At 49.8% G+C, this 22,188-nt stretch overlaps 1 protein-coding gene across 1 annotated transcript in view; it reads right to left on the minus strand.

Moving 5' to 3' along the window:
* The window catches only part of lmo7a (LIM domain 7a), a 73,404-nt gene that overhangs the window by 22,766 nt on the left and 28,450 nt on the right, over positions 1 to 22,188 (minus strand). Inside the window, exons 6-13 of the mRNA XM_061227242.1 lie at positions 11,803 to 11,833; positions 10,489 to 10,602; positions 8,668 to 8,863; positions 5,956 to 6,208; positions 5,149 to 5,430; positions 4,185 to 4,460; positions 3,034 to 3,192; positions 1,903 to 2,584 (exon numbers count right to left, since the gene is read on the minus strand). Of these exons, the coding sequence (XP_061083226.1) occupies positions 1,903 to 2,584; positions 3,034 to 3,192; positions 4,185 to 4,460; positions 5,149 to 5,430; positions 5,956 to 6,208; positions 8,668 to 8,863; positions 10,489 to 10,602; positions 11,803 to 11,833 (1,993 nt within the window). The remainder of the gene's footprint in view (positions 1 to 1,902; positions 2,585 to 3,033; positions 3,193 to 4,184; positions 4,461 to 5,148; positions 5,431 to 5,955; positions 6,209 to 8,667; positions 8,864 to 10,488; positions 10,603 to 11,802; positions 11,834 to 22,188) is intronic.

Here is a 22,188-nt window from a genome sequence, read left to right on the forward strand (position 1 = left end):
TAAACAGCGGCAAAACCATGTGAATGTGAGAAGTACTGTAAGCCCCACAATGCACTGCCTGTTCCACCGGGCACTTCTGCACCATTACCCATCATGCCGTGAGCACAGGATCAAAAGGATTCAGTCGGGTGTATTTCAGAAATTACCATGGACGCCTATAAATAAAATAGGCCAACCATGTTCAAGTCCATGAGGAATTTTAACGACCTGTACAACGTTCCATGGTTGTGCACAAAACCGTCGACATCCAGATCTGAATTCGACTTTGTGAGGCACTGACGTTAACTGCATCTGTACAGCATTACTCAGACCATTACTGATTGGTTCCTGGTTTTTCCAAACCAGTGTGAATTCCTGACGGGAAGATCTAGCTCATGGGTGTCAGAATTCCATCCGGGAGGAACTGCAGTCCACTGGTGAAACATTTCAGCACCATGGGCAAAACGGGCACCGCCTCGCACCACAAATCACCAAATTCGCAGAGGAGTTAAACCTGCAGACACTGCGGCCCTCCAGGACTGGAGTTAAACCTGCAGACACTGCGGCCCTCCAGGACTGGAGTTAAACCTGCAGACGCTGCGGCCCCTCCAGGACTGGAGTTAAACCTGCAGACACTGCGGCCCTCCAGGACTGGAGTTAAACCTGCAGACACTGCGGCCCTCCAGGACTGGAGTTAAACCTGCAGACACTGCGGCCCTCCAGGACTGGAGTTTGACACCCCTGATCTTGCGATCAGCTGCAGTGTAGGTGTGAGACAGAGGGCAATTTTCGCAAAAAACATCCATCACTCATGTCAAAGGCTCAGCCTGGTCACTTTTATTAACCACCGGTACAATTTCAGCTCATTCCACAGGCAAAATTCACAACTCAAAAAACTGAACAAGAAAACTAAATCATTCCATTTGAGCTGATCATGAACCATTTTCACATGGCCTTTTTACCCAGCAGAAACTACAGTGCCTTTCTTGAATAAACAATAACTTATTTAAGTTAAGAAACAGTCGGGTCATAATACTGAATAGAAGCCAAAGGCCTCTCTTCTACCTCACAGAGAGAGGAGGTCGAGAGGCAGCAGTCTAGCGTCCGTCCCATCGTTTTTGGAGCCACACACACACACCGTTCTGCACTGATGTCACAGCGCTCCGAACTAATCATTCAAACGCAAACATCAGAAACGGAGGCCCGGAGGTAGCAATCTGCACCGAATCTCGCTCTACGTTTCCACCTTTGGCTCGGCCCGGGGAACGTTAAATATCAGCACACTGTTCTGCAGCAAACCACTCTGAACGAATCATTAAAGCAAACATTACAAGAGCAGCTTATTACGCCTCCTTAGCGCTTCTTCTGGGACCTCCTGGTTAGTATTTAGTGCTTAAAATAGACCAGGACATAGTATTATTTGTAATTACACTCCGACATAATGTAAGAAATACTTTTTCTTTTTTCTTTTTAAATAGTTATGATGGGGCTTATATTTTACTTATCTTCATTAAGTTTAGTGGCTTCAGAATGACTGGGACACATTACTTTAAATCCCAAAATCATCCTCATTTTCACCAGTCGAGTAAATGTCCACTGCATGCAATTTAAGGCACTTCAACAGTCAGGACACATTAAAGCATCAAAACTACGGTTTCAAGGCACATTGGAATAAAATAAATATTTTTAAATATATATATATATATAAATATATTTTCTTTTCAAATTGTTGTTGTATTCACGTGTACGTTCGGTACACTTGCAGAAGAGGGCAACCGCTCTCAACGCGTCTCCGACGTTTAAACAAAAGAAAGCGCGAAAGCAAGAAGGACAAAAGAAAAAAAGTTTGAATCAGCCCGTTGAATGAGGAGACGACGATGCGGCGGCGGCCATTTTGTAGAGTTGGGGTCTGAAGCCCAGTCTCTCCACCATCAGCCTCTTCTTGTGCTTCAGGCGGCTGGCCTCGCGGATGGACTGCCACTTCTGCAGGTCGTCCTCGCTGCAGGACGCGGGCACGCTGGGGCCGGGCGGTGGGGCCGCGCCCTTGGGAAGCCCCGCCCCCAGCCGCCGTCGCGACATGTCATCCGTCACCGGATTGGCCGATTCGTCGGCCGCCTCCTCGTCGGGTGAGGGGGGGCAGGGCGGGCAGAGCAGGCGGGCCTGGAGTTTGGGGGGCAGGGCGGACGGTTCGGGGAGGGGCACGGGGGTGTAGGTGTCCGGCCCCCCGGAGACGGGCCGGTCCGCCCGGCGGGGGTTGATTTTCCGGAAGAGCACGTCGTCCCGCCGGACGTCGGGGGTCACGGGCTGGCCCCGGCGGGGCTGCGTGACGATGGAGTACCCCTGGGCCGCGCCGTACGACACGGGCACCGTCCCGCCGCCCGAATCGGCAAATTCGCCCAGGTCCGGGCAGCTGTGGAAGGCGCCGGTGCGGCGGGCGAACATGTCGTCGTTCTCCAGGTCGGGGAGGGCGTCCTGGGGCCGCGGCGGGGCCTGCCCCGGGCCCCGGACCAGCCGCGGGACCGCCGACGGGTCGAACTTACGGGAGCGTTTGGAGTGCGGGAGGACCGTGAAGGGAGGGGAGGCGGTGTGCGGGGGGGTGAGGGAGCTGCAGGAGGAGTGGGAGAGAGGGAGAGAGGGAGAGGGAGAGAGACGAAGAGAGAGCAGAAACAGGCTGTAAGCGCCAGAGAAGCAGGAACCCAGAGAGCAGAGATAGAGGAAAGAAGGAAGAGCTGGTTCCTTTCCTGCGCTGTTACAGACCAAAAACACTTTCTGCCAACTGAAAGCATTTCACGTCAAGCTTAGCATACTGTACACATACTGCACATACTGTACATATGGAAGGATATGCAGTATGTACTCAAGTATGTAACAAATGCATCTGTTTGCTAGAGAATGGATCTAGCAGTGAGATAGGAATGTGCTATAACACAGGTGTGTCTATGACACTACTGCATCTATGGAACAGGAGTGTCTATGGTACTTCTGTATCTATGGAACAGGAGTGTCTATGGTACTGGTGTCTCAATGGTAACCATTTCATGCAGCGGTATTGACCTTTGACCCCCGGGGGGCTGTGGGTGGGCAGAGCCTTCAGGAGCGTGTGGGGGGGTAAGGGGCGGGTCAGACAGGAGCGGGGGGCGGGAGCAAGGCACGAGCCAGGGACTGATGATGTCACAGTCTGAGTCCTCGGACGATGAGGCTGATGCCGATTGGCTACGGGAGAGAGAGGGCGTGCGGGGCAGGAACGACAGAGAGAGAGAGAGAAGAAAGGGGGGGGATTCAGATGGAAGAGAGAAGCAGTGCCCATATGAGAGTGCAAAACCAGCAGAAAACGGTGAACAGAATGAGTGAAATTATGGAGCAGTACTGCATGCATTCACTAAAACTGGCCTAGCTAGAAACCAAACTCCATCACCAGCATATATACAGATGTAGGTGCTGATAGGAAGTGCATTAACACAAAATGTTCTCGCAGTGTTACTGGAATGTTCCGTCAATGTTATAACATTGCTGCAACAATGTTAGCAGACCTGGGTCAACAAATACACAGGTGTTTGGATTCAAGTATTTTTCTGTGCTTGATTGATCTTGCCTGGTGAAAAACCAAGAGTATTTCATAGGTTCCAATACCCCAGAGAAGAAAAGTATTTGAATTGAAAAACAAATATGTATTTGTTTTGGATTCAGGCTTGATTGTGAGAACGTTTTGTGTTAGCTGGGATGTGGAGCTTCAAGCGTGAATTTACAGGAGGAATAGAAGGAGGAAAGGAAATTGGCATAAGGGTCACAGAGCAGGGCGGCCATTTTGTTTCTCTCCCAGCCTCCTTCCACGGGTAATAAACTGATGCTCAGCACTACTCAGTTGAATTTTTGGAAATGGACACACTGCAAAACCCCAAAAATAAGACAAATCTCAACAAGTATTTTAGTCTTATATCGTGACTTAAAATCTTACTTCTTTTACATTTCTGCTAAATTAGATCAATATTGGCCAACAAGGTGAGACAGTTTGACTCAATTCAAGATTCGCCAGTGGGGCAAAATTTCCAAGCAAACATTAACTTAAAACAAGCTAATACTTTCTGCTTGGAGAGAAAGAAAATAAGATCTTAAGTCTCGTTTCACGAGTAAAGCGCTTGTTAAGATGGTCGTTTTTTTGCAGTGTAGCCACCCTGTCCCCTCACCCCCCCCTGGTCAGGACAGACCTGAAGCCCTGGATCTTGCGGTACCAGGGTCTACGGCGGGATCCGACGCGCGCGTTCTGCAGGTGCAGGTCCTCGTCGGGGGTCCAGAGCCGGGGCAGGAAGGCCTCGTACAGCTCGCCGGCGGAGGGCTGGAGGGTGGCCCCCACCTTGCGCAGGTAAAGGTCGTCCTGAACCGGGTCAGCGTACCCCGCCTCCGAGTCGGAGTCCGAGTCCTCGCACCCCGCCTCTCCCCCCGGGAGGCCCCGCCCCTCCGGCGCCCGGGGCGGAGTCACGCCGCTGCTCGAGACACAGCCGCACCGTCAGAGCGGGACGCGCACGCACACGCACACGCACACGCACGCGCACGCGCACACGCACACGCACGCGCACGCGCACGCGCACGCGCACACGCACACGCACAGCACACGCACACAGCCCCCGAACACAGAGCTATGCTCATGCACTGCACGCTAAAACCACCAGGAGGCCACACACACACACACACACACACACACACACACACACACACACACACACACACACACACGGTGGGGGCTCCAAGGGCCAGTTTATAGTCCAGCGACGGTGTCGCTCCGAAAATCGCAAAGCATTCCTGAGCTTTCGATCGTCACCCCCCAAACGTAGACTGCGCTCCTCGTCATTATCAGGCAGTACAAACGCACTCCGGTCGGCCAGAGTATAAGCCAAACGTCGACACGACCAGCGACATCCGCTGCACATCGTCGGTTGCAGGGACGCCGGACTATAAACTGGCCTCAACAACGCAGCGGTGACCTCCCAACACAGTGCAGTTTCCACATCCAGGGGGGGGGGGAAGTTAAATGGAGATTAAATTTAAACAACGTAAAAACAGAACCAGTCCAGCCAGGCGTCCACACACAGGTGTTAGGTGGTGAGGATGAGGAGGGTGCGCGACTCCATTCGGGCTCAAACTCGGGCGCGGTTGCCGCTCCAGGCGTCTGACCTGAGGGGGGCCGCCGCGGCGGGAAGCGGATCGTTAGCGACAGCCGCCAGCGAACAGGTGCATGCTGGGACGCGTGCCGCCTCCAGCGGGCTCAGGGGCACGGCGAAGTTGGGCGGGGCGGCGGGGGAGGGGCTCCTGAAGCGGCGGCCGGCGAGGTCGTCCAGCACCAGGTCCGGGTCGGGCCGGTCCGCGTCCGAGTCGCTGCCGCTCTCGAACCCGCGCGGCGAGGGCCCGCGGGGAACGCCGTTCTGAGGGGCGGGGTCCGGGGCCGGCCCGTCGCCGCTGAGGCCCGCAGACGGCACCAAACGCAACCGCACACACGCGCACAGAACAGCCAGAGGTGAGCCAATCCGCCGTCACAGAACAGAGCGTTCACAGAACAGAGTGTTCATAGAGCGGCACTGTCACAGAACAGAGCGTTCACAGAACAGAGTGTTCACAGAGCGATACTTTTCACAGAGCGGTCGCAAACATTACACTTCAGCAAATACTGCACAAGGACATCAGAAACAGGGACCCTTCACACCCTCTAGTTCAGGGTGACAATGACTCCCTCCAACCGGGCCAAGGAAGTCGTTGTCTGGTTAGAACCGGTTAAATCTGGTTTTCCCTGGTAGCGTGGCACATATCAAGTATCCAGCCGTGCATCTGGGTCAAAATTACATCAGAGCGGATTCGCACAGGAGCACCCGGCGAAGGCAACGCTGAAACCTAAATCTGGGGTTTAGCGCAGACGGGGCGTGGAGCCCAGGACGGACGGACAGACAGACAGACAGACACAGACAGACAGACACAGACGGGCGTTACCTGGTGAAGGTGCCGTCGTCCTCGGTGTACATGGGGCTGGCCCAGCTGCGGCGGTTGTCCTCCATGCGCTCGGCCCGTTTCTTGCGCAGGGGCGCGGGCACGTAGCCCGACGAGGGCTTGTCCTTGGTGGGGAGGAACTGGTTGAACTGCGCCGCCGCCTTGGGCTCCACCACCAGGGAGCGCCGGTAGTGCAGGCTGTCCTTGCTCTCCGACATCCTGAGTCCCAGATCCGCCTCCGCGTCACTCCCGCAACCTGGGGGCACAGCGAGGGACGGCAGTGTTATAGGACGGACTGTAGCCTAGTGGCTAAGGTGCCTGTAGCCTAGCGGTGGCTAAGTTGCCTGCAGCCTAGCGGTGGCTAAGGTGCCTGTAGCCTAGCGGTGGCTAAGGGGCCTGTAGCCTAGCGGTGGCTAAGGGGCCTGTAGCCTAGCGGTGGCTAAGGGGCCTGTAGCCTAGCGGTGACTCAGGGGCCTGTAGCCTAGCGGTGGCTAAGGGGCCTGTAGCCTAGCGGCTACTAATGTGTCTGTAGCCTAGTGGATAAGGTGCTATACCCGAGGAGGAACTGCCCCCTGCTTAGTCTAATCAACTGTAAGTCACTTTGGATAAAAGCGTCAGCTAAATTACTGTAACTCTGGACTCTGAACAGGGACAGCACTACCATGGGACCTGCAGCGCCCCAGTTAGCGGGTGGATGTGGAATGTGCCAGAATGTCTCACAGAGACGCAAGCGCAGAGAGTCACACTCATAACGGAACATTTCGTGTCGCAAGTCGCCTCAAGTGCTCTCCGTACAGAACGCAGAATGAAAACAACTTTTATCACCGGCAGCTAGAATTTCTCCTCCTGTGGGGTGGGGTCGCTATAAAAGGCAGGGGTCTTTCAAAGCACTTTTACTGGAGAAGAACAATAAATTAGGATGGCAAATATTGCATCAAGTTATGCCTTTGTGGGGCAGGAGCCATACCGGTGCATTCCTTCACTTCCCAACCTGAACGTCCTGTAGAAATTCCTACAGAAATATAACGCACACCTTGCAATGATTCATTCCATTACAGCAACCGACCACAAGAGTGCGCTGTGTGATTACTTTAATCCTTTACGGCTCTTATCAGTAAAAAAATAAATTAGAAGCACGCTGTGGCAGTGGGAAGTTGTTTTTTAAGGCGAGTTGAAAATGTTGCCTACTGTATGTGGCAGGGTTGACAGAACTAATCAGATGAAACGCAACGTTCAGGAAATCGCAGATAACACTCAGTCTTCCTCAGTATCAGTACAGGAAGTACTGTAGCAGAAGTTGCCATCTTCATTGTAGATGATATCCCTGTCACGCATGATTTGAGAACACTGTAAATGTTCCCAATCGAAACATTTAACCGTGTTTGACCTCGTTCGTCCATCCCTGTTATACAATCTGCTGTTTTCTTATTTCTTTACCACCCAGCAACGAGCATCATATTTCAGACACACCATTGCAAACTCATGACAGAGTTGGCAACTATTACTGATGAGCAAGTATCCGTTTATTCTGCAGGTTTGACAGAATGGGTCACTATGTCATCCCTACAGACTTACAAAACAATAAAATTGAACTTTTAACTCTACTGTTCCCATGATTTCATACGTCATACAGACACAATGGCATTTAGCATCGAATCCATAGAAGAAGTTACTGAATTGAAGTCCAGGATATTTACTGGAGTAATTCATGTTTAACAAACACAGGGGAACAATGGCAGCTCACACAACCTTCAAACCCACAACCTTCAAGTTATTATAATAATACAATAACTACAATAATAATTCATATATATATATACATAGCGCTTTTCTCACACTCAAAGTGCTTTACAGTGATGAGGCAGAAACTTGCCTCAAACCCCACCAATGTGTAGCACCCACCTGGGCGATGCACGGCAGCCATTTTGTGCCAGAACGCTCATCCTACTTTAACAAACCATTACACCACGCTGCCACCCACTTCCCGCAAAGACAAACTCCCGCTTGACACAAACACAGCAAACATCCAACTTCCAGCACCTCTCCTTCGACCAGCCTGCGGAGATGTTTATTCAGAGAGCTGGCTCTGAGAGACAGGTCGGACCTGAAGTGAACCCGCAGCGGAGAGCCGTCGCGGCCCGACTGCGTGTTTCCCTGACAGGCCTCGTACCTGCGCCGTCTCCAGGGCAACCAGCCATTACCGCGACCGCAGACAGCACATAAACGCCTCACGCAACCAATCGTATAAGAGAACCGCATCATGCTTCAGGAACTGCGCTTGTCACTCCCAGGTTTTGAGGACTGAACCCAGGACAGCACGTGAGACTCAAACATAACAATTCTACACTGTGAGGGCAAAGATCGCACTCTAAGCGATATCCTTTACACGCTGAGCCGCTTTAGAGCTATCCAATTACACGTTAATCCTTACATTTGCATTGCAATCTTGTATTCACAGTCAATCTCCTATTTATATGGGCTTCATACTATGCTAAGTTGCAAGTTCAATTCCTAGTTGGGGCACAGCATTTCCGTCATGAGCCAAGGGCTTTGTGCATGCTACTGCAAGCCTCTTCTGACCCACAGAGGAAAGAGGGTTGCTGAGGGTCTGAAAACCTTATTCACACACTGCTACAAGGGTGAAACCTTATTCACACACTGCTACAGGCGTGAACCCTTATTCACACACTCCTACAAGGGTGCAAGGGCCCTCACCTTCGCTGCTGCCTTGCAGAGTCCTGTCCGAACAGATGCTCAGTGTCCTTGACTCCACAGAGTCTAAGCTGTCCAGCGAGTCCTCTCTCCTGTGGCTGGGCTGCAGTGGATAGGGCTCCTCTTTGTCTGTGTACCAGCTGTCGCTGAAGCCGCTGTCTCTCACGTTCACCCTGGGGACGGCCGAATCCTCGAGAGCCTGAGGAAGAGGAGGGGGAGGAGGAGGAAGAGAATGAAACCCCCGGGTGCTGTCGCTAATGCGGCGTTCCGGAAATTCGGAATTACGACCTCCCGATAGGAAGACACTGGAACTCAGTGAACTCGGAATTATAACTCTGAAAGTCAGGAATCGTTTGGGCGGCCTGTAGTGTAATGGTTAAGGTAAATGTCTGGGACACGCAAGGTCGGTGGTTCTAATCCCGGTGTAGCTACAATAAGATCCGCACAGCCGTTGGGCCCTTGACCCTGCATTGCTCCAGGGGAGGATTGTCTCCTGCTTAGTCGAAATCAACTGTACGTCGCTCTGGATAAGAGCGTCTGCAAATGGCAATAAAGTAAGGGAATGTTTCACAGCTGCTGAGTCAAAGGAAGCGGACATTATTCCAACTGGGAGAAATGCCGGCGTACTCAATAACACAACACACATACACACCACAATTACTCCTGAATATGTTTTTATACACACTGGATATTTTAATGGTCCCAGCGAACAGCGTATGTTACAGAGTGGCCGTGGAGCTTATGGGGTTTCAGATGCTGCCGACAGCTTCTTGCCGGCTGCCATGTTACCAACGATTGCTACGAGGTAACCACATGAAAGCTCGTAAGAGCTCGTAGCTTTAACGAGGAACGCCGCACAGGCCCTCCGTGGGCCTCATAGGGGCCCGAAACACGAGGCCCCTGCGCCACAGGGCTATCCTCCAATCAGGCTCTCGGTGTTTTAACGCGCTGAATTACTCCACATCTCAATGGATGCCTTTCCGTAGTTTCTTATAAAGGTTCGTCATGATTTCTTCAAGGGCATAATGTAGATTGTGTAGATCATTGTGGGGGAATTTTATGCATATTAACTTTTAGTATGTCAGGTCACTGTGAGAATATGAAAACATGTTTAGGATTTTGCACCCAGCTGTGAACATTTCAAAACACCTTCATCAAATGTATGTAGAATATAGGCATAGAAACACAACGATGCTTTTAAATATCTAAAAAAATAAATAAATGTATATATAACGAGAATCTTCCCAGAGGACAAACCCCCCTGAGCCCATTACAGTTGTGTGGCTGACGCTTTTATCCAAAGTGACTTACAGTTGATTAGACCAAGCAGGGGACAACCCACCCTGGAGCAATGTGGGGTTAGGAGCCTTGCTGAAGGGCCCAACAGCTGTGTGGATCTTATTGCGGCCACACCGGGGGTCGAACCACTGAACTTGCGGGTCCCAGTCATGTACCACACACACACACACAACCCATTCCCAACATAACTTGTGTAAAGAAAATCGGATTGAAATAACGGAGCCAGTGAATGGTGTGACATAACGTACAGCTAGGTCCAAAAAAAAAAAAAACACTCTCTCTTCACGCGCATAGTTTAAATACCGTGAGCAACAGAGACGCACCGTACACACACCGCGGAAGAGTCCGTTTAAAGTACACTAGGAGACGCGAGACTGCCGCCAGTCTGCTGTGATTAGACGCCAGATCCTTTACCAACACATCCATTTAAGCCGCCCACCAGCGCAAGTACGTTAGCACGTTAGCGCCAGTGCAGTAGCACGCTAGCGCAGCGTGGGTTTTTGCAGAGCGCGTGCCGCCACTCACCTTGGAAAGCGCGAGACCGAGTAACCCTTCGAATGCTCGCAGGTTTAGGTAAGGTCCATTATAGATGGGGTCAGCCTGTGCCTTTCTACCGAGCCAGTAGATGGTTATTAAAACCTGCAAGAGAGGAAAAGCACACAGGAATAAACATAAAAAAATAAAAATATCCTGAGGTGAGTCCCATTGAGATCTCTTTTACAAGTGAGCCCTGGCCAAGGGAGGCACAAGCAGAGATTACAACATAAAATGCAATACAACACAAACGCACAACACAAAGTACGCATTAATACAGTCTCAAGTAAAACGGTCTCATAAATATATTTACTGCGCGTTCAGTTCATGCTGCCTCGGACTGGGAAGCTCTGGCTAACTCCGGGACGGGAATGACTTCTCCCATTATTGCTCAAGATGTTTACTGAAACAGGGCAACTTGATCGTCTCCGGAAAAAAAACTTTATAGGGAGTAGATTCCGATGGAAAGTCATTTTCTTTTTCTTTTTTTTATTATGTTGTTTTAATTCCCCCCTGTTTTAGCCCCTAGCGTGTAGGCTTGATGTAATGTGCTGTATCCAGTAACTACTGTAATTAAGAGTGTCTCTCAGAGGCTGGAGCGTTATTAGGAAATTCCTCCTTCCTCCAGCAGTAGGGTGGGAAACGGCGGGATACACAGGCCTGCGCCTCTACGTACAGTAACAATTATATTTATAGCCAGGCCTCATTCCGGATGGTTCCACGGTGTGTGTGTGTGTGTGTGTGTGTGTGTGTGTGTGTGTAGGAGGTCTGTCTGTCGGCCTGAGGCAAAGTTGTCCATCTGTCTGCCTGTTTGCCTGCATGCCTGTTTGTCTGTCTCTCTGTGGTGCAGAGGGGAATTTGCACCCACAATTATCCAGAACCTTCTGCCCCGTCAGAGTGTAGTGAGCTGACCGAGTGCTTTTCGGTGTGGCTCAGTCATGGGTAAAGAGGACATCGGGTCAGAAAAACCAACTAGAAAACACGGAACGAACCCAAGTGAACCCCTCTGCGTGTTTATAATGCCATAGCAGGGCGCCACAAAGCAGGACACCACAGCTACACAGCAGAATTCACCCGTTTTAGAGCCCCAGTCTGTACGGAATAGAGTACACGGGGTACACAAGAGAGAGATGCAAAGACCCAAGACACACACGCACACACACCAAGACACAAATACAGAAACAAAACAGACACACACACACACAAACACACACACACACACACACACACACACACACACACACACACACACCAAGACACAAATACAGAAACAAAACAGACACACACATACATAGGTCTACTTACATTCTTCAGTCTCCTGTTGGTTTCTTCTGGTCTGAAAAAAGAGCAGAGGCCTGTAAGTCAGTGTGTGAGAGAGTGTGTGTATGTGTGTGTGTGTGTGTGTGAGAGAGTATGTGAGGGAGAGTGTGTGTGTGTGTGTGTGTGTGTGAGTGAGTGAGAGAGATGTGTGTGAGAGAGTGTGTGTGTGTCAAATCCCTAGCAGCCTGGGAAAATGTCAATAAAATAAATATGAGGCATGCAGACCTCGTTTAAGAAACCGCTGTGTTTACCCACTGCAGGCGCTAGAAAGTGAAAACACCCTCTTTACCCCCCTTCTCTCCTCCCCCCCCCCCCCACTCTCACTCCCCCCAGCACAACCCCCTGCCCGCCCCCATCACCAAGGCCAACACCCGTCAAAAGGTCACACTCCAGACCAGACCAGAGCACAGCTCCCCAAATTCCTCCCTCTCAGGGGCACTTTCACTTCCACTCCGCACAGCCAGCGAAAAATCCAGTCGGTTCACTTTTTAATCCCGCACAGCACGTTACAGACATTTTCAATTCACGAGTGAAATTTCAGTTTCGTTGCCCGACCTGGAACGGAAATTGCAGCTCTGTCACATTAGAAACAGTCCTGCCCTACACACTAAACCTCGATGGGGTTACAGGCCCATTCAGGTACAATCCCGGCTCGTCCAATGACCACTTCCGGTTCAACCCGTTTGACCTCCGATTGGTCACAGCCAGGCAAAGGGGTCACATGGGTCAGACTCTGATGTTCCCACATTATGTGATTAAAGCACCATCACATAATATCATTACAATTAAACATCCTTTGCCACTTTATTTCTGACACTCGTGAATAAATGAAAAAAAACACACAAATAAATAAATAAAGCACTGATGTATTTAATATTTAACACAGATGACATATATATATACGAACCTTGGGTAAAAGAGACAAGGTCATGAAATATCAGTTTTGACATGAAGATAGTATTTTGGCCACTTCATTGATAAAGGGCTCTGTGGCGGGGTCAGGTTGCAGGTGTTTATAGCAGGCAGTAAATACCAGCACCACGCATGGGTAAAAGCCCAGATAGAGCTGATGAACTTGAGACCTTGGCTTGGGGGAACGCGGTGTAATACCTGTGGAGAGGGACCCATCTGATAACGCGCGAGCGGGCCCTTATCGAACGCCGCGGGGGAAATATTTTAGGAATTTCTCTCCCGGCTGCAGCTGCGTTCCTCAGCGGCGGTGATCGACAGTGGCTTCTGTGGTCGGCCGGCGGTAAACACACACACACGCACACACACCCGAAACCACCCCGCCGAGACCCCCCCCCCCCCCCCGCCCGCGAAGAGTGCATCAATGAGACCGCCATGGTAACCGGACCCCCCCTCGACCTGAGCCAGTGGCCCCCCGTGATGGAGAGAAGGGTTAGCGTTAGCGTTAGCGGCACACGAAAGAGCGAGATACCACCCCTGAGTCCTTCTGTGCGAGGCATTCCATAGGGGACGGCCAATAGGATCCGCCGCCGGACGCCCCCTCCCAGGAATGCTTTCCCGTGTCGGGCTGGTCCTCTCACGCGTGCCGCTGGGAACACCTACTCGGGACACGCTTCTGCACTCCAACGTCACTAACAGTGCTGCCCTGTTTCTACCAGTACAGTACAGACAGGACGCACTAACAGTGCTGTCCCGTTTCTACCAGTACAGTACAGACAGGACGCACTAACAGTGCTGTCCCGTTTCTACCAGTACAGTACAGACAGGACGCACTAACAGTGCTGTCCCGTTTCTACCAGTACAGTACAGACAGGACGCACTAACAGTGCTGTCCTGTTTCTACCAGTACAGTACAGACAGGACGCACTAACAGTGCTGTCCTGTTTCTACCAGTACAGTACAGACAGGATGCACAAACAGTGCTGTCCGGTTTCTACTGCAAAGATGATCATCTCCAGCCCTCAAATCAAGCCCTGGTTGTCTTTCCTCCCGGGTGATTAGTGCTACTGATTGGCCAGACTTCTCTTCACGCCTGACTCCCAGGTAAAGGGAGGGTGAACACACCTGACTCCCAGGTAAAGGGAGGGTGGGAAACCAGGAGTTCTCAGCCCTCGATGACCCTGTACTTGCTGATCCCTGGCCTATAGTGTGTGACTAACAGCACAGCCATTAGTGTTAGCATGTGGACTCAGCGTCATTAACCACTAACAGTACAGCCATGAGTGCTAGCACTAACAGTAAAGCTATCAGTGTTAGCATGTGGACTCAGTGTTGCTAACAGTACAGCCATGAGTGCTAGCATGTGGACTCAGTGTCGCTAACAGCACAGAGACAAGCCTTTAGCGACTGTGCGTCTCCTGTAGCGTTTGCACCACGCGTGACTCAGAGCAGCCCTGAGTGTTAACATGTGGACTGTTGCTAACCGGGAGGCTGCGGCTAATCCAGATTTACGAGCGCCATAAAAACACTTCTGCTTTCTGGAACAAAGTCTGCGTTTATGGCGCTGCTGGATAGGGAATTTTCTATAGGAACAATCGCCCACCAATCCTGTTACCTAACGACCACTGCAGCCCGAGACTCTATCGGAGAAAAGAACATAAAGATGACCTACCGTACCTTGACCAAACCAGCTGGTCCACAGACTTCATAAAAAACTAAATTATACAAAAACTAAATACTAAATTGCTCTATTCACAAATACTTTCCGTTTGTCAGTTACAGTGAGTTTCCATCCTGGACTTTCCAGGACTTTCCACAACGCTCCCATAGAAAGCGTTGGGAGCGATGAAGAGCGGTATTGTATGCGGTCTGCTGATACGGCGCGGACGCTACAGAGAGCAGACAGCACGCAAATTCAATGCGTTCCACGAGTCTGGAAGGCCAGCCGGGCGCTGGCGCTAAGCGCTAATTGTGTTGTTTACAGTCGCACCACGCCGATTCCACACACAGGAGCGGTTTTTACTCTTTACTCAGAGCTCTCAGTTACAGGGCTTCTTTTACAGTCCTACACAACACCACGCCAACATGGCCTCCCCAAGAACAACAGCGGCCCTGATGAGCCTGCACAAACTCAAACATTAAGCCATTTATGAACATAGACACAGACACACACACACCGACATGCACCACGTGCACACTACACACACACACAGACAGACACAGACACAGATACAGAGACTGCGCACCACACGCCTGCATAAAAAACAGCGGTCAGGTATTTTGAATGATTGCTGTCACAGCAGTAGTGACAGCCACCCAATCAAAAGCCAACAGGCGGATGACTACAGCAAACACACAAGGAATGATGTGTTTTTAAAGAGCCGCGCGCTTTAAGTGCGTTTCATCGACTTTACCGACTTTATCGGCTCACCAATAGCGTACGCCATACAGTTTACAGCAAAACTGCGTCTGCTCGTGACCTTTCCACGGAAAGATCGGAAATGAAACAGACGGCTCCGTTTATTATTTGTCCGAAGTTACGAACAGAGCAACGCCGTGTACCGAACCCCTCGCCCTCTCCGCTGTTCTGAGGCTGTTTGGGTTATTAATGGATCACAATGCAGGACATTATCTCCCCCCCCCCCCCGTCGTCGAGTCCCCGACACTCACAACAAGAGCCCCTCACAGCCCAGAGAGCGGCCATCTTCCTACACCGGAGAAAGGGAAGCGTGGCTCCGGAACATTCCGCCGAAAACGGACGACTCTCTCCAGGCGTCCCGTCGGCACAGAGCGTCATACGAACAGGTCCGGTTTGAGCGCAGTTTTTGTTTTTGTCCCAAGACTCCAACACTCTAGTTACGGACGTCTTCACTAAGGAGCACGATTAGGTTGTTCAGGGGTGTTTGTGGCGGGATGAAACAAAAAGCTGCACTAACTCCTCTTCGGAGAAGATTGGACACCCCTGCCCTAAACATACAAATGGCATCATCTGCAAATGCAGGTCCCAGAACAGTGTTAAAAAATGCTGCACTGGTGTTAAAGGGCTGGTGTTAAAGGGCTGGTGTTATAGCCCTGGTGTTATAGCCCTGGTGTTATAGCCCTGGTGTTATAGCCCTGGTTTACATGCAGGGGCAGGGTAACCTTCCCAGAGGCTGAGACACTGGGGACAGTGGCCTTGAGTTTCGGGGGGGAAATGTACGTCATAAAAGCCTGTAGGAACTTGCAGGGCATTGACAGTGTGAAGGAGCAAGAACAGGGCGTTATGGGACGGGGCTTGCGTGACAGGTCTCGCCAACGACATCCACACATTCCATCCAGGTGACTGATGGGACTTCGCACCCCGGTGCTGTTAACGAGGGCATTCCCACGCACCGTCTCACGGCCCGGAAAAAGGCTCGCTGACGTCTCCCCGCCACGCAGCCGATACCACGTTAATAAGCGCTGATTCACCGCGGCCGGGATCTCACACGGATTCACAAACTAGCCCCTCGTCACTAGAACAGCCCGGCGCTACCCACGTCTTACAAGGTCGAAAAAACAGACACCACCATCATTTTCCGGTAGTTTTTAAATCAGGGTACATTTTTCAGAATTTCAAAAATGGTCGATATGAATATGATATTCATGCATTAATGTCTATTCACATGAATCTCTCCGCGGGTGAAATACGTCAGCCCCGTGTCTGCCGGGCCTGTTGAGGCCTGACGGCAGCCAAACGGGCAGAAATAACGCATCGCTGCGTTTCGCTGGATCCCGGGTTCATTCCCGCGGGGCAGCGTACCTGCGTGCGGCAGGTGATTACCCACAATGCCCTGGGGGGCAGAAACGTCAACCGCCAACAAATACTTATCTCCCGCAGCTGCCACCTGCATCCATTACTCAAGGTGTGCGTTTCTTTAACGACTGGCGACACTGCGCAAAGCGATAAAACTTTTCCACTGAAGCATTCCGGGGCGGACTCCGAGGAACACACACAGGTAGGAACTCACTGACAGGTGGCAGGTGGGAAAACCACCCGGACGGCATTCCTGAGCGGACGATCCTCCGTGCGGCCTACTCCACACCTGCGGCTGCTACCTGCGCAGGTGTACGTCTCGGTGACATATCATCCGCTCAGAGGCACTTTGATCAATGTCTGCCGTTTTTAAATGTACGCTATAAATAAAGTTGACTTGACTCGAATTCAAAGGGGGCTTGATAAGCCAAGCTTATAGTTCAAGGAAGTGAACTTACTTGGTGAATTTGCCAATAGTAAAATTTACTTCTCAAATGACTGGGCCATTTCACAGTCATCATATTATCATAATGTTCCCATATCGTCCAGCTGAGCTGTACCACAGGGCAGTTTTGCATCAACGATAAAACAGCTTACAGCGGAAGACAACTGCTCTTCTGTCAGAAAATTCAGAGAAACAACAGTGCATATAGCCCTCCCAAAAAAGAAAGGTGCAGAAATATGCGAGTTCTAAATATTATCCTGGAAACATTTGAATGCATGTTGCCAGGATATTATAATAATACATGGACCATCAATAAAATGTAAACTTGTAAAATATCAGATACATTAATAAATAACCACAGCCACAGCCAGGTGTTTTAATAGACTGGGAGAAGACACCTATAGTGTTCTTTAGTTGTACATTAGCCATGTACTTTAACTGCATTTACAACTCTGCTTGTTGGTTTGTTTGGCTAAATGTACACTCACTGATTAGAAGGTGTGCCTTTCTTGGTGATACGACATACTGGTGTTCCAGAAACAAGCGCTGATATTCTCAACTTTTGTAAGTCACTCCGGAGAAAAGCATCTACGAAGACATTTAATGTTACCCAGAGTAATGTAGGTGTGCAGCATGACTCAATAAGGGTAGACTACACCCGTTCTGGAACTCTCCCAAAATTGCTCAACGCACAATAAACAGAAACGAAACTGCACGGGGCCCAGCTGGGCGAATCCAGCCCAACCCAGTGCACCCAGTGCACCCAGTACAGCCAGACCAGCCAGAACGGCAGAGCAGGCCAACCTGCTCCTTAATCACTCTCAGGGTCATGAAAGCTCATAAATTAAAAGACAGGGTTGTGCGTTTGCGTCATGAAAGAAGTGACGTGGCTCTCGTTCTCCTTTCGACTCGACCACACAAAACCACGATTCAGATATTGAGAAAACGAAACTGAACAGGGCCTGGCTGCCTATGACAGGGTCGTTTAAACGACGGCGTGGCAACCGGGGCACCAACCGGCCAATGGGCCGGCCCCTGTTCTTATCAGACACTGCGCTGATTATGCACAAGCAAATAAGGTGATGCTGGGGCGGCCATTTTGTGAGACCGTTTATGGTAGCGCTCTGCTCTGTTGCCAAGGCAGAATGTCGCCTCCACTCACAATCTCTGGTTTCACAATCGCGCACACATCTGCACGAGCGCCCGTTCTCGTGTGCAACACGCACACACACCGCACGTGCAAACAAAGACCTACCCTCAAAGGGCACGTTACACACGCTCTTGTATTTACACGAAAAACACATCCGTACAATATACTGATAACGGCGATTATAGGCAACGCCGGGTGTGTTTGTCACGGATTCTGTACGTCACAGATTCTGTGGTTTATGTCATTTTTTGGAGGTTGTCGGACTGTGAATATACTAGGAATATACTTCTCATATTTTTGGGCATTTCCATGAATCGCACAGCTTTTAGTGCTTTCCATGATTTATTTGGCAGTTCTGGATGAGAACTCAACCTTAGCGAAATTGTTAGTGTTAGGAGCAGAATGGTTAGTGCTATTGATATAGGCATATGCATTTACACAATAGCCTATTGCCAAATGCTGGCAGAAACAAACTGCAGCGCTGGGTACAGATTCTGGATCAGGATTTGAGCCGTTGTCAGTCGCTGCACTGAGAGGTTTGACGACCCCTGTCAACAAAGTCGATGCCCAGCGCTCCTTCTAATGTTATGCAACAAGATGTTCAGTGACAAGATGAACTAAATTGTTTTTCATGATTTAACCACTTTTCTGACTTCAGCCAATATTTTGACAGTGGCAGACACTCAGCCTTACTTATAGGTAATTGTGACGCTAGACCCCAGACTTTTTCCCCAAAGCAAATCGAAGGAAAAGAAAAACTAAAAACTGAAAACTTAATGGACTTTTGGAATGATATATTCGCTAGTGTACATTTAGGGTGCCATTCTGACAATTTATAACATCATAAAAGGCTTCCTCTGCACACGCCATCGCACCGATGGCGTGAAGCTCGTAACATCCGCTTTTCTTCGGGGACGTTAATGGTACCGTGTGCCGGCAGTAAGAGGGGAGAGTCTGCCATGGAAAACAGACTGACAGGGAAAGGCAAATGGTAGGTTAATAAGGGCCTGTAGGACTCAATATTCAAACCTGCTCCTGTTGCCAACTTCTCTCTAGATCTGAACAAACTGGCAGCCTCACACGTATTCCACACGGGTTCATGGGTGCAAAATTCAATCTCTGATGCTCACTGGATATGGCTTTAAGGCAGACCTAATGGGACAGAAAACTCTACTTATACTTATAGTGACGCAAGCATAGCTCGATTTGCTTGCTCCCTTGTCCCCTTGTACTGTTTTATCTCATGTACTGCATTGATGTTGCTGCCATTTGTGCTTGCATGTCTTGTCTCCCCGCATGTTTGTGCTTGCTCCAATTCTGCTTGACATGTTTGTATGTCTTGCTCCATTTGTTTGTGCTTGCTGCAACTGTAATTTTATTATTTTTTTAACTAATGTATTTTAGGGAGCCTACTGTCAACTGGCCGGGGACTACAGCTGGAAATTAGTCATGTAGGCTAAAGCTGCTCCATTTACTGTTTACAGTTAATTAATGGGGACTGTCCACGACATTATAAACAAATAAATTCAAATTCAAATTCAATTTCAGAAAAAAGCTGTGCAATATGCTGCCATCATTTGCAAGCTAGCATTTCTGTTCACAAGCTGACCGTTTTACTTCAAATTGGAAAAATAAAATAAGAAAATAAAAACTTGTCATGTTCAAAGCGACAACATCTTTCATACGAAATTAATGCGAATATACTGGAAGGAAAAAATGAAATAAATAAATAAATACCTGAACACCAAATCAATTGAACTAAATATTTTTGGCCAGTAGTAGTACTGGGGTGCGTTCCATGCTCAATGGGGGTAGGAGATGACTGGAGGAAATGTTTGAGTATTGGGACACACCCCTCGTTTCCAGGCCAATCAGCAGCACTAATCAACCAATTAACCACCAGGAAAGAGCAGCACTAATCAACCAATTAACCGCCAGCAGAGAGCAGCACTAATCAACCAATTAGCCACCAGGAAAGACCCAGCAGTGCTACTAATTAAGCCTGGGGGGCCAGATTTTAGAACGCCCTGGACAGTCAGACACCGAGATAAAAATAAACTACTTTCCCAGCCATGTAACCTATTTTAATCTAATTTAATGGAGCTGGATGATAAGACCTGGTCATAATGATGGAGTAGTCACCACAAGTCACTCCCATAATCCCTTTAATCCCCTAATCCCAGGGTAATAAAATACATTTCTGAGCTGTGACGAATACCACCCCACACCACCAGAGCTCAGGAGAGCTCACTCCCCGGTCGGCAGACCCGGTGTATTTTCCTTGTTGTGGTTCCAGGTGTCACCGTTACAATAGTCCGGTGGAGGAGAACAGGTCTTGCTTGGGACTTGGACAGTGCGACTTTAGGAAAGCATTCGGCCCATGGTTTATATAGCTCGGTTTCAATACGGTGTATCTTTTGAAAACGCATGCGGGCGGTGCAGATAAGGGCCTTATCGGTCCGGGTGTTATGATGCGTAATCTCAGCCATTGCGGTGTGTACAGTAAGGCTAACGCCAGAACGACAGCGCCTAGCCCAGCTCAAAGGTCAGAGCGCTCCAAGAAAACCTCACCTGCCGCGGTTACCCATACAAGGAAGAACAGAGAGAGCGAGACCAACCCTCGACACATCACGCCACGGTGCCAGAGATGGCGTTGGGCAATGGTGACATAAAAATAGGTGTCAATCCCTGGAACACCCTCCACATCCTGTCGAGTTTGTAGACTTCCTCTGACTGGTTCGGGCAGATCTGATGCCAAAACATTAGTTTTGGTAGGTATCCAGGTTCTACACTTCCTCTGACTGGTTCGGGCCGATCCAATGTCGCCTCAGATTGGTTTTGGTTGGTCTAGTGCAAGATCACATCTAGTTCTCATAGGTCTTCACTGTTAGACTAGAGTTGGTTCAGTAGATATTAGATCCAGGCTGGTTAGGGGAGATCTGATCAGACTGGTTTGGAAAAAATAGGCTTGCTTGGACAGGTCCACTGTTTTGGTAGGTCTAGTGTGAGATTAATCTAGCTTTCATACATCTCCTCTGTAAGGCTAGGGCAGGGGTCAGCAACCCAGGTCCTTGAGAGCCACAGGGTGTGCTGGCTTTCGTTGTTACTTGGCATTAATTGATCAATGAAAGCCGTTGATTACACAGTTAACTCGCCTCACCTGGTTTCCTGGGTCTGAATCGGTTGCTTATTTTAAGGCGGAGACGAAAGCCAGCACACCCTGCGGCACTCCAGGACCAGGGTTGCCGACCCCTGGGCTAGGGCTAGTTTGGTTGATACATTGTTAGATTGAGGCTGGTTTGGTAGATCCACTTTAAGCTACAAACTGACTCTGAACCTACGGATGAGGGTAGTGAAAGTGCTCCCTCCTGCTGCTGCTGCACAGATTAAAAAGCTTACTCTGCAGTAAAACCCTGTTGGGTTTGTCACAAACGTTGAACATAATAGTGGCAGCCGACAGTGTTAGACACGGGGTGCCAGCCGATGATCTGAAGTTTCTTTGTGAGACATTAAGCTTTCAATGGACTCGACAATTGCTTGTTTGCTTACGCGGATCAACCGTGATTTGTTGGGAACACGCTGTCCTCTTGTTAAGTGACGTCTGCCGACGTCTGTTCAGATAAAAAAATGTGGAACTGGCACACATATTTACAGGATCTGCTCGCACTGCCTCAACTAAACGATTACACTACCGACGAAGACCCTCCTACCACACTCATCAGAATCCTTAATGTGCAACTGAAATTGCTACGCCGGGCTAAGATGACCAGAAGGAAACGAGAATTTTGCATTGCATTATGGGCAAAGGGCAGGGAGGGAAGAATCGATTCTGAAAAGATCGGATAACTCTACCCAATCTCAAATGGCTGGGCTAACTTTCCCTTCTCATGACAATCAGGGATCCAAGCTTCACTTTAACTATAATCAAATTGGAAGGCAAGGAAATGTTTTTTTTAAAGTGTTGTTTATAAACTGGGCGATAATTTGGCTAGCCTTAAAGTGCGTACACACGAACCGAGGGGCCAAGTGTCCCAATCTAGTTTTCCGCTAAATACGGCGATTTAAATCTTCACGCTTCGCATTCCGGTGGAT

The sequence above is a fragment of the Conger conger genome, chromosome 17 (assembly GCF_963514075.1).
Source record: "Conger conger chromosome 17, fConCon1.1, whole genome shotgun sequence".
Taxonomy (NCBI): Eukaryota; Metazoa; Chordata; class Actinopteri; order Anguilliformes; family Congridae; genus Conger; species Conger conger.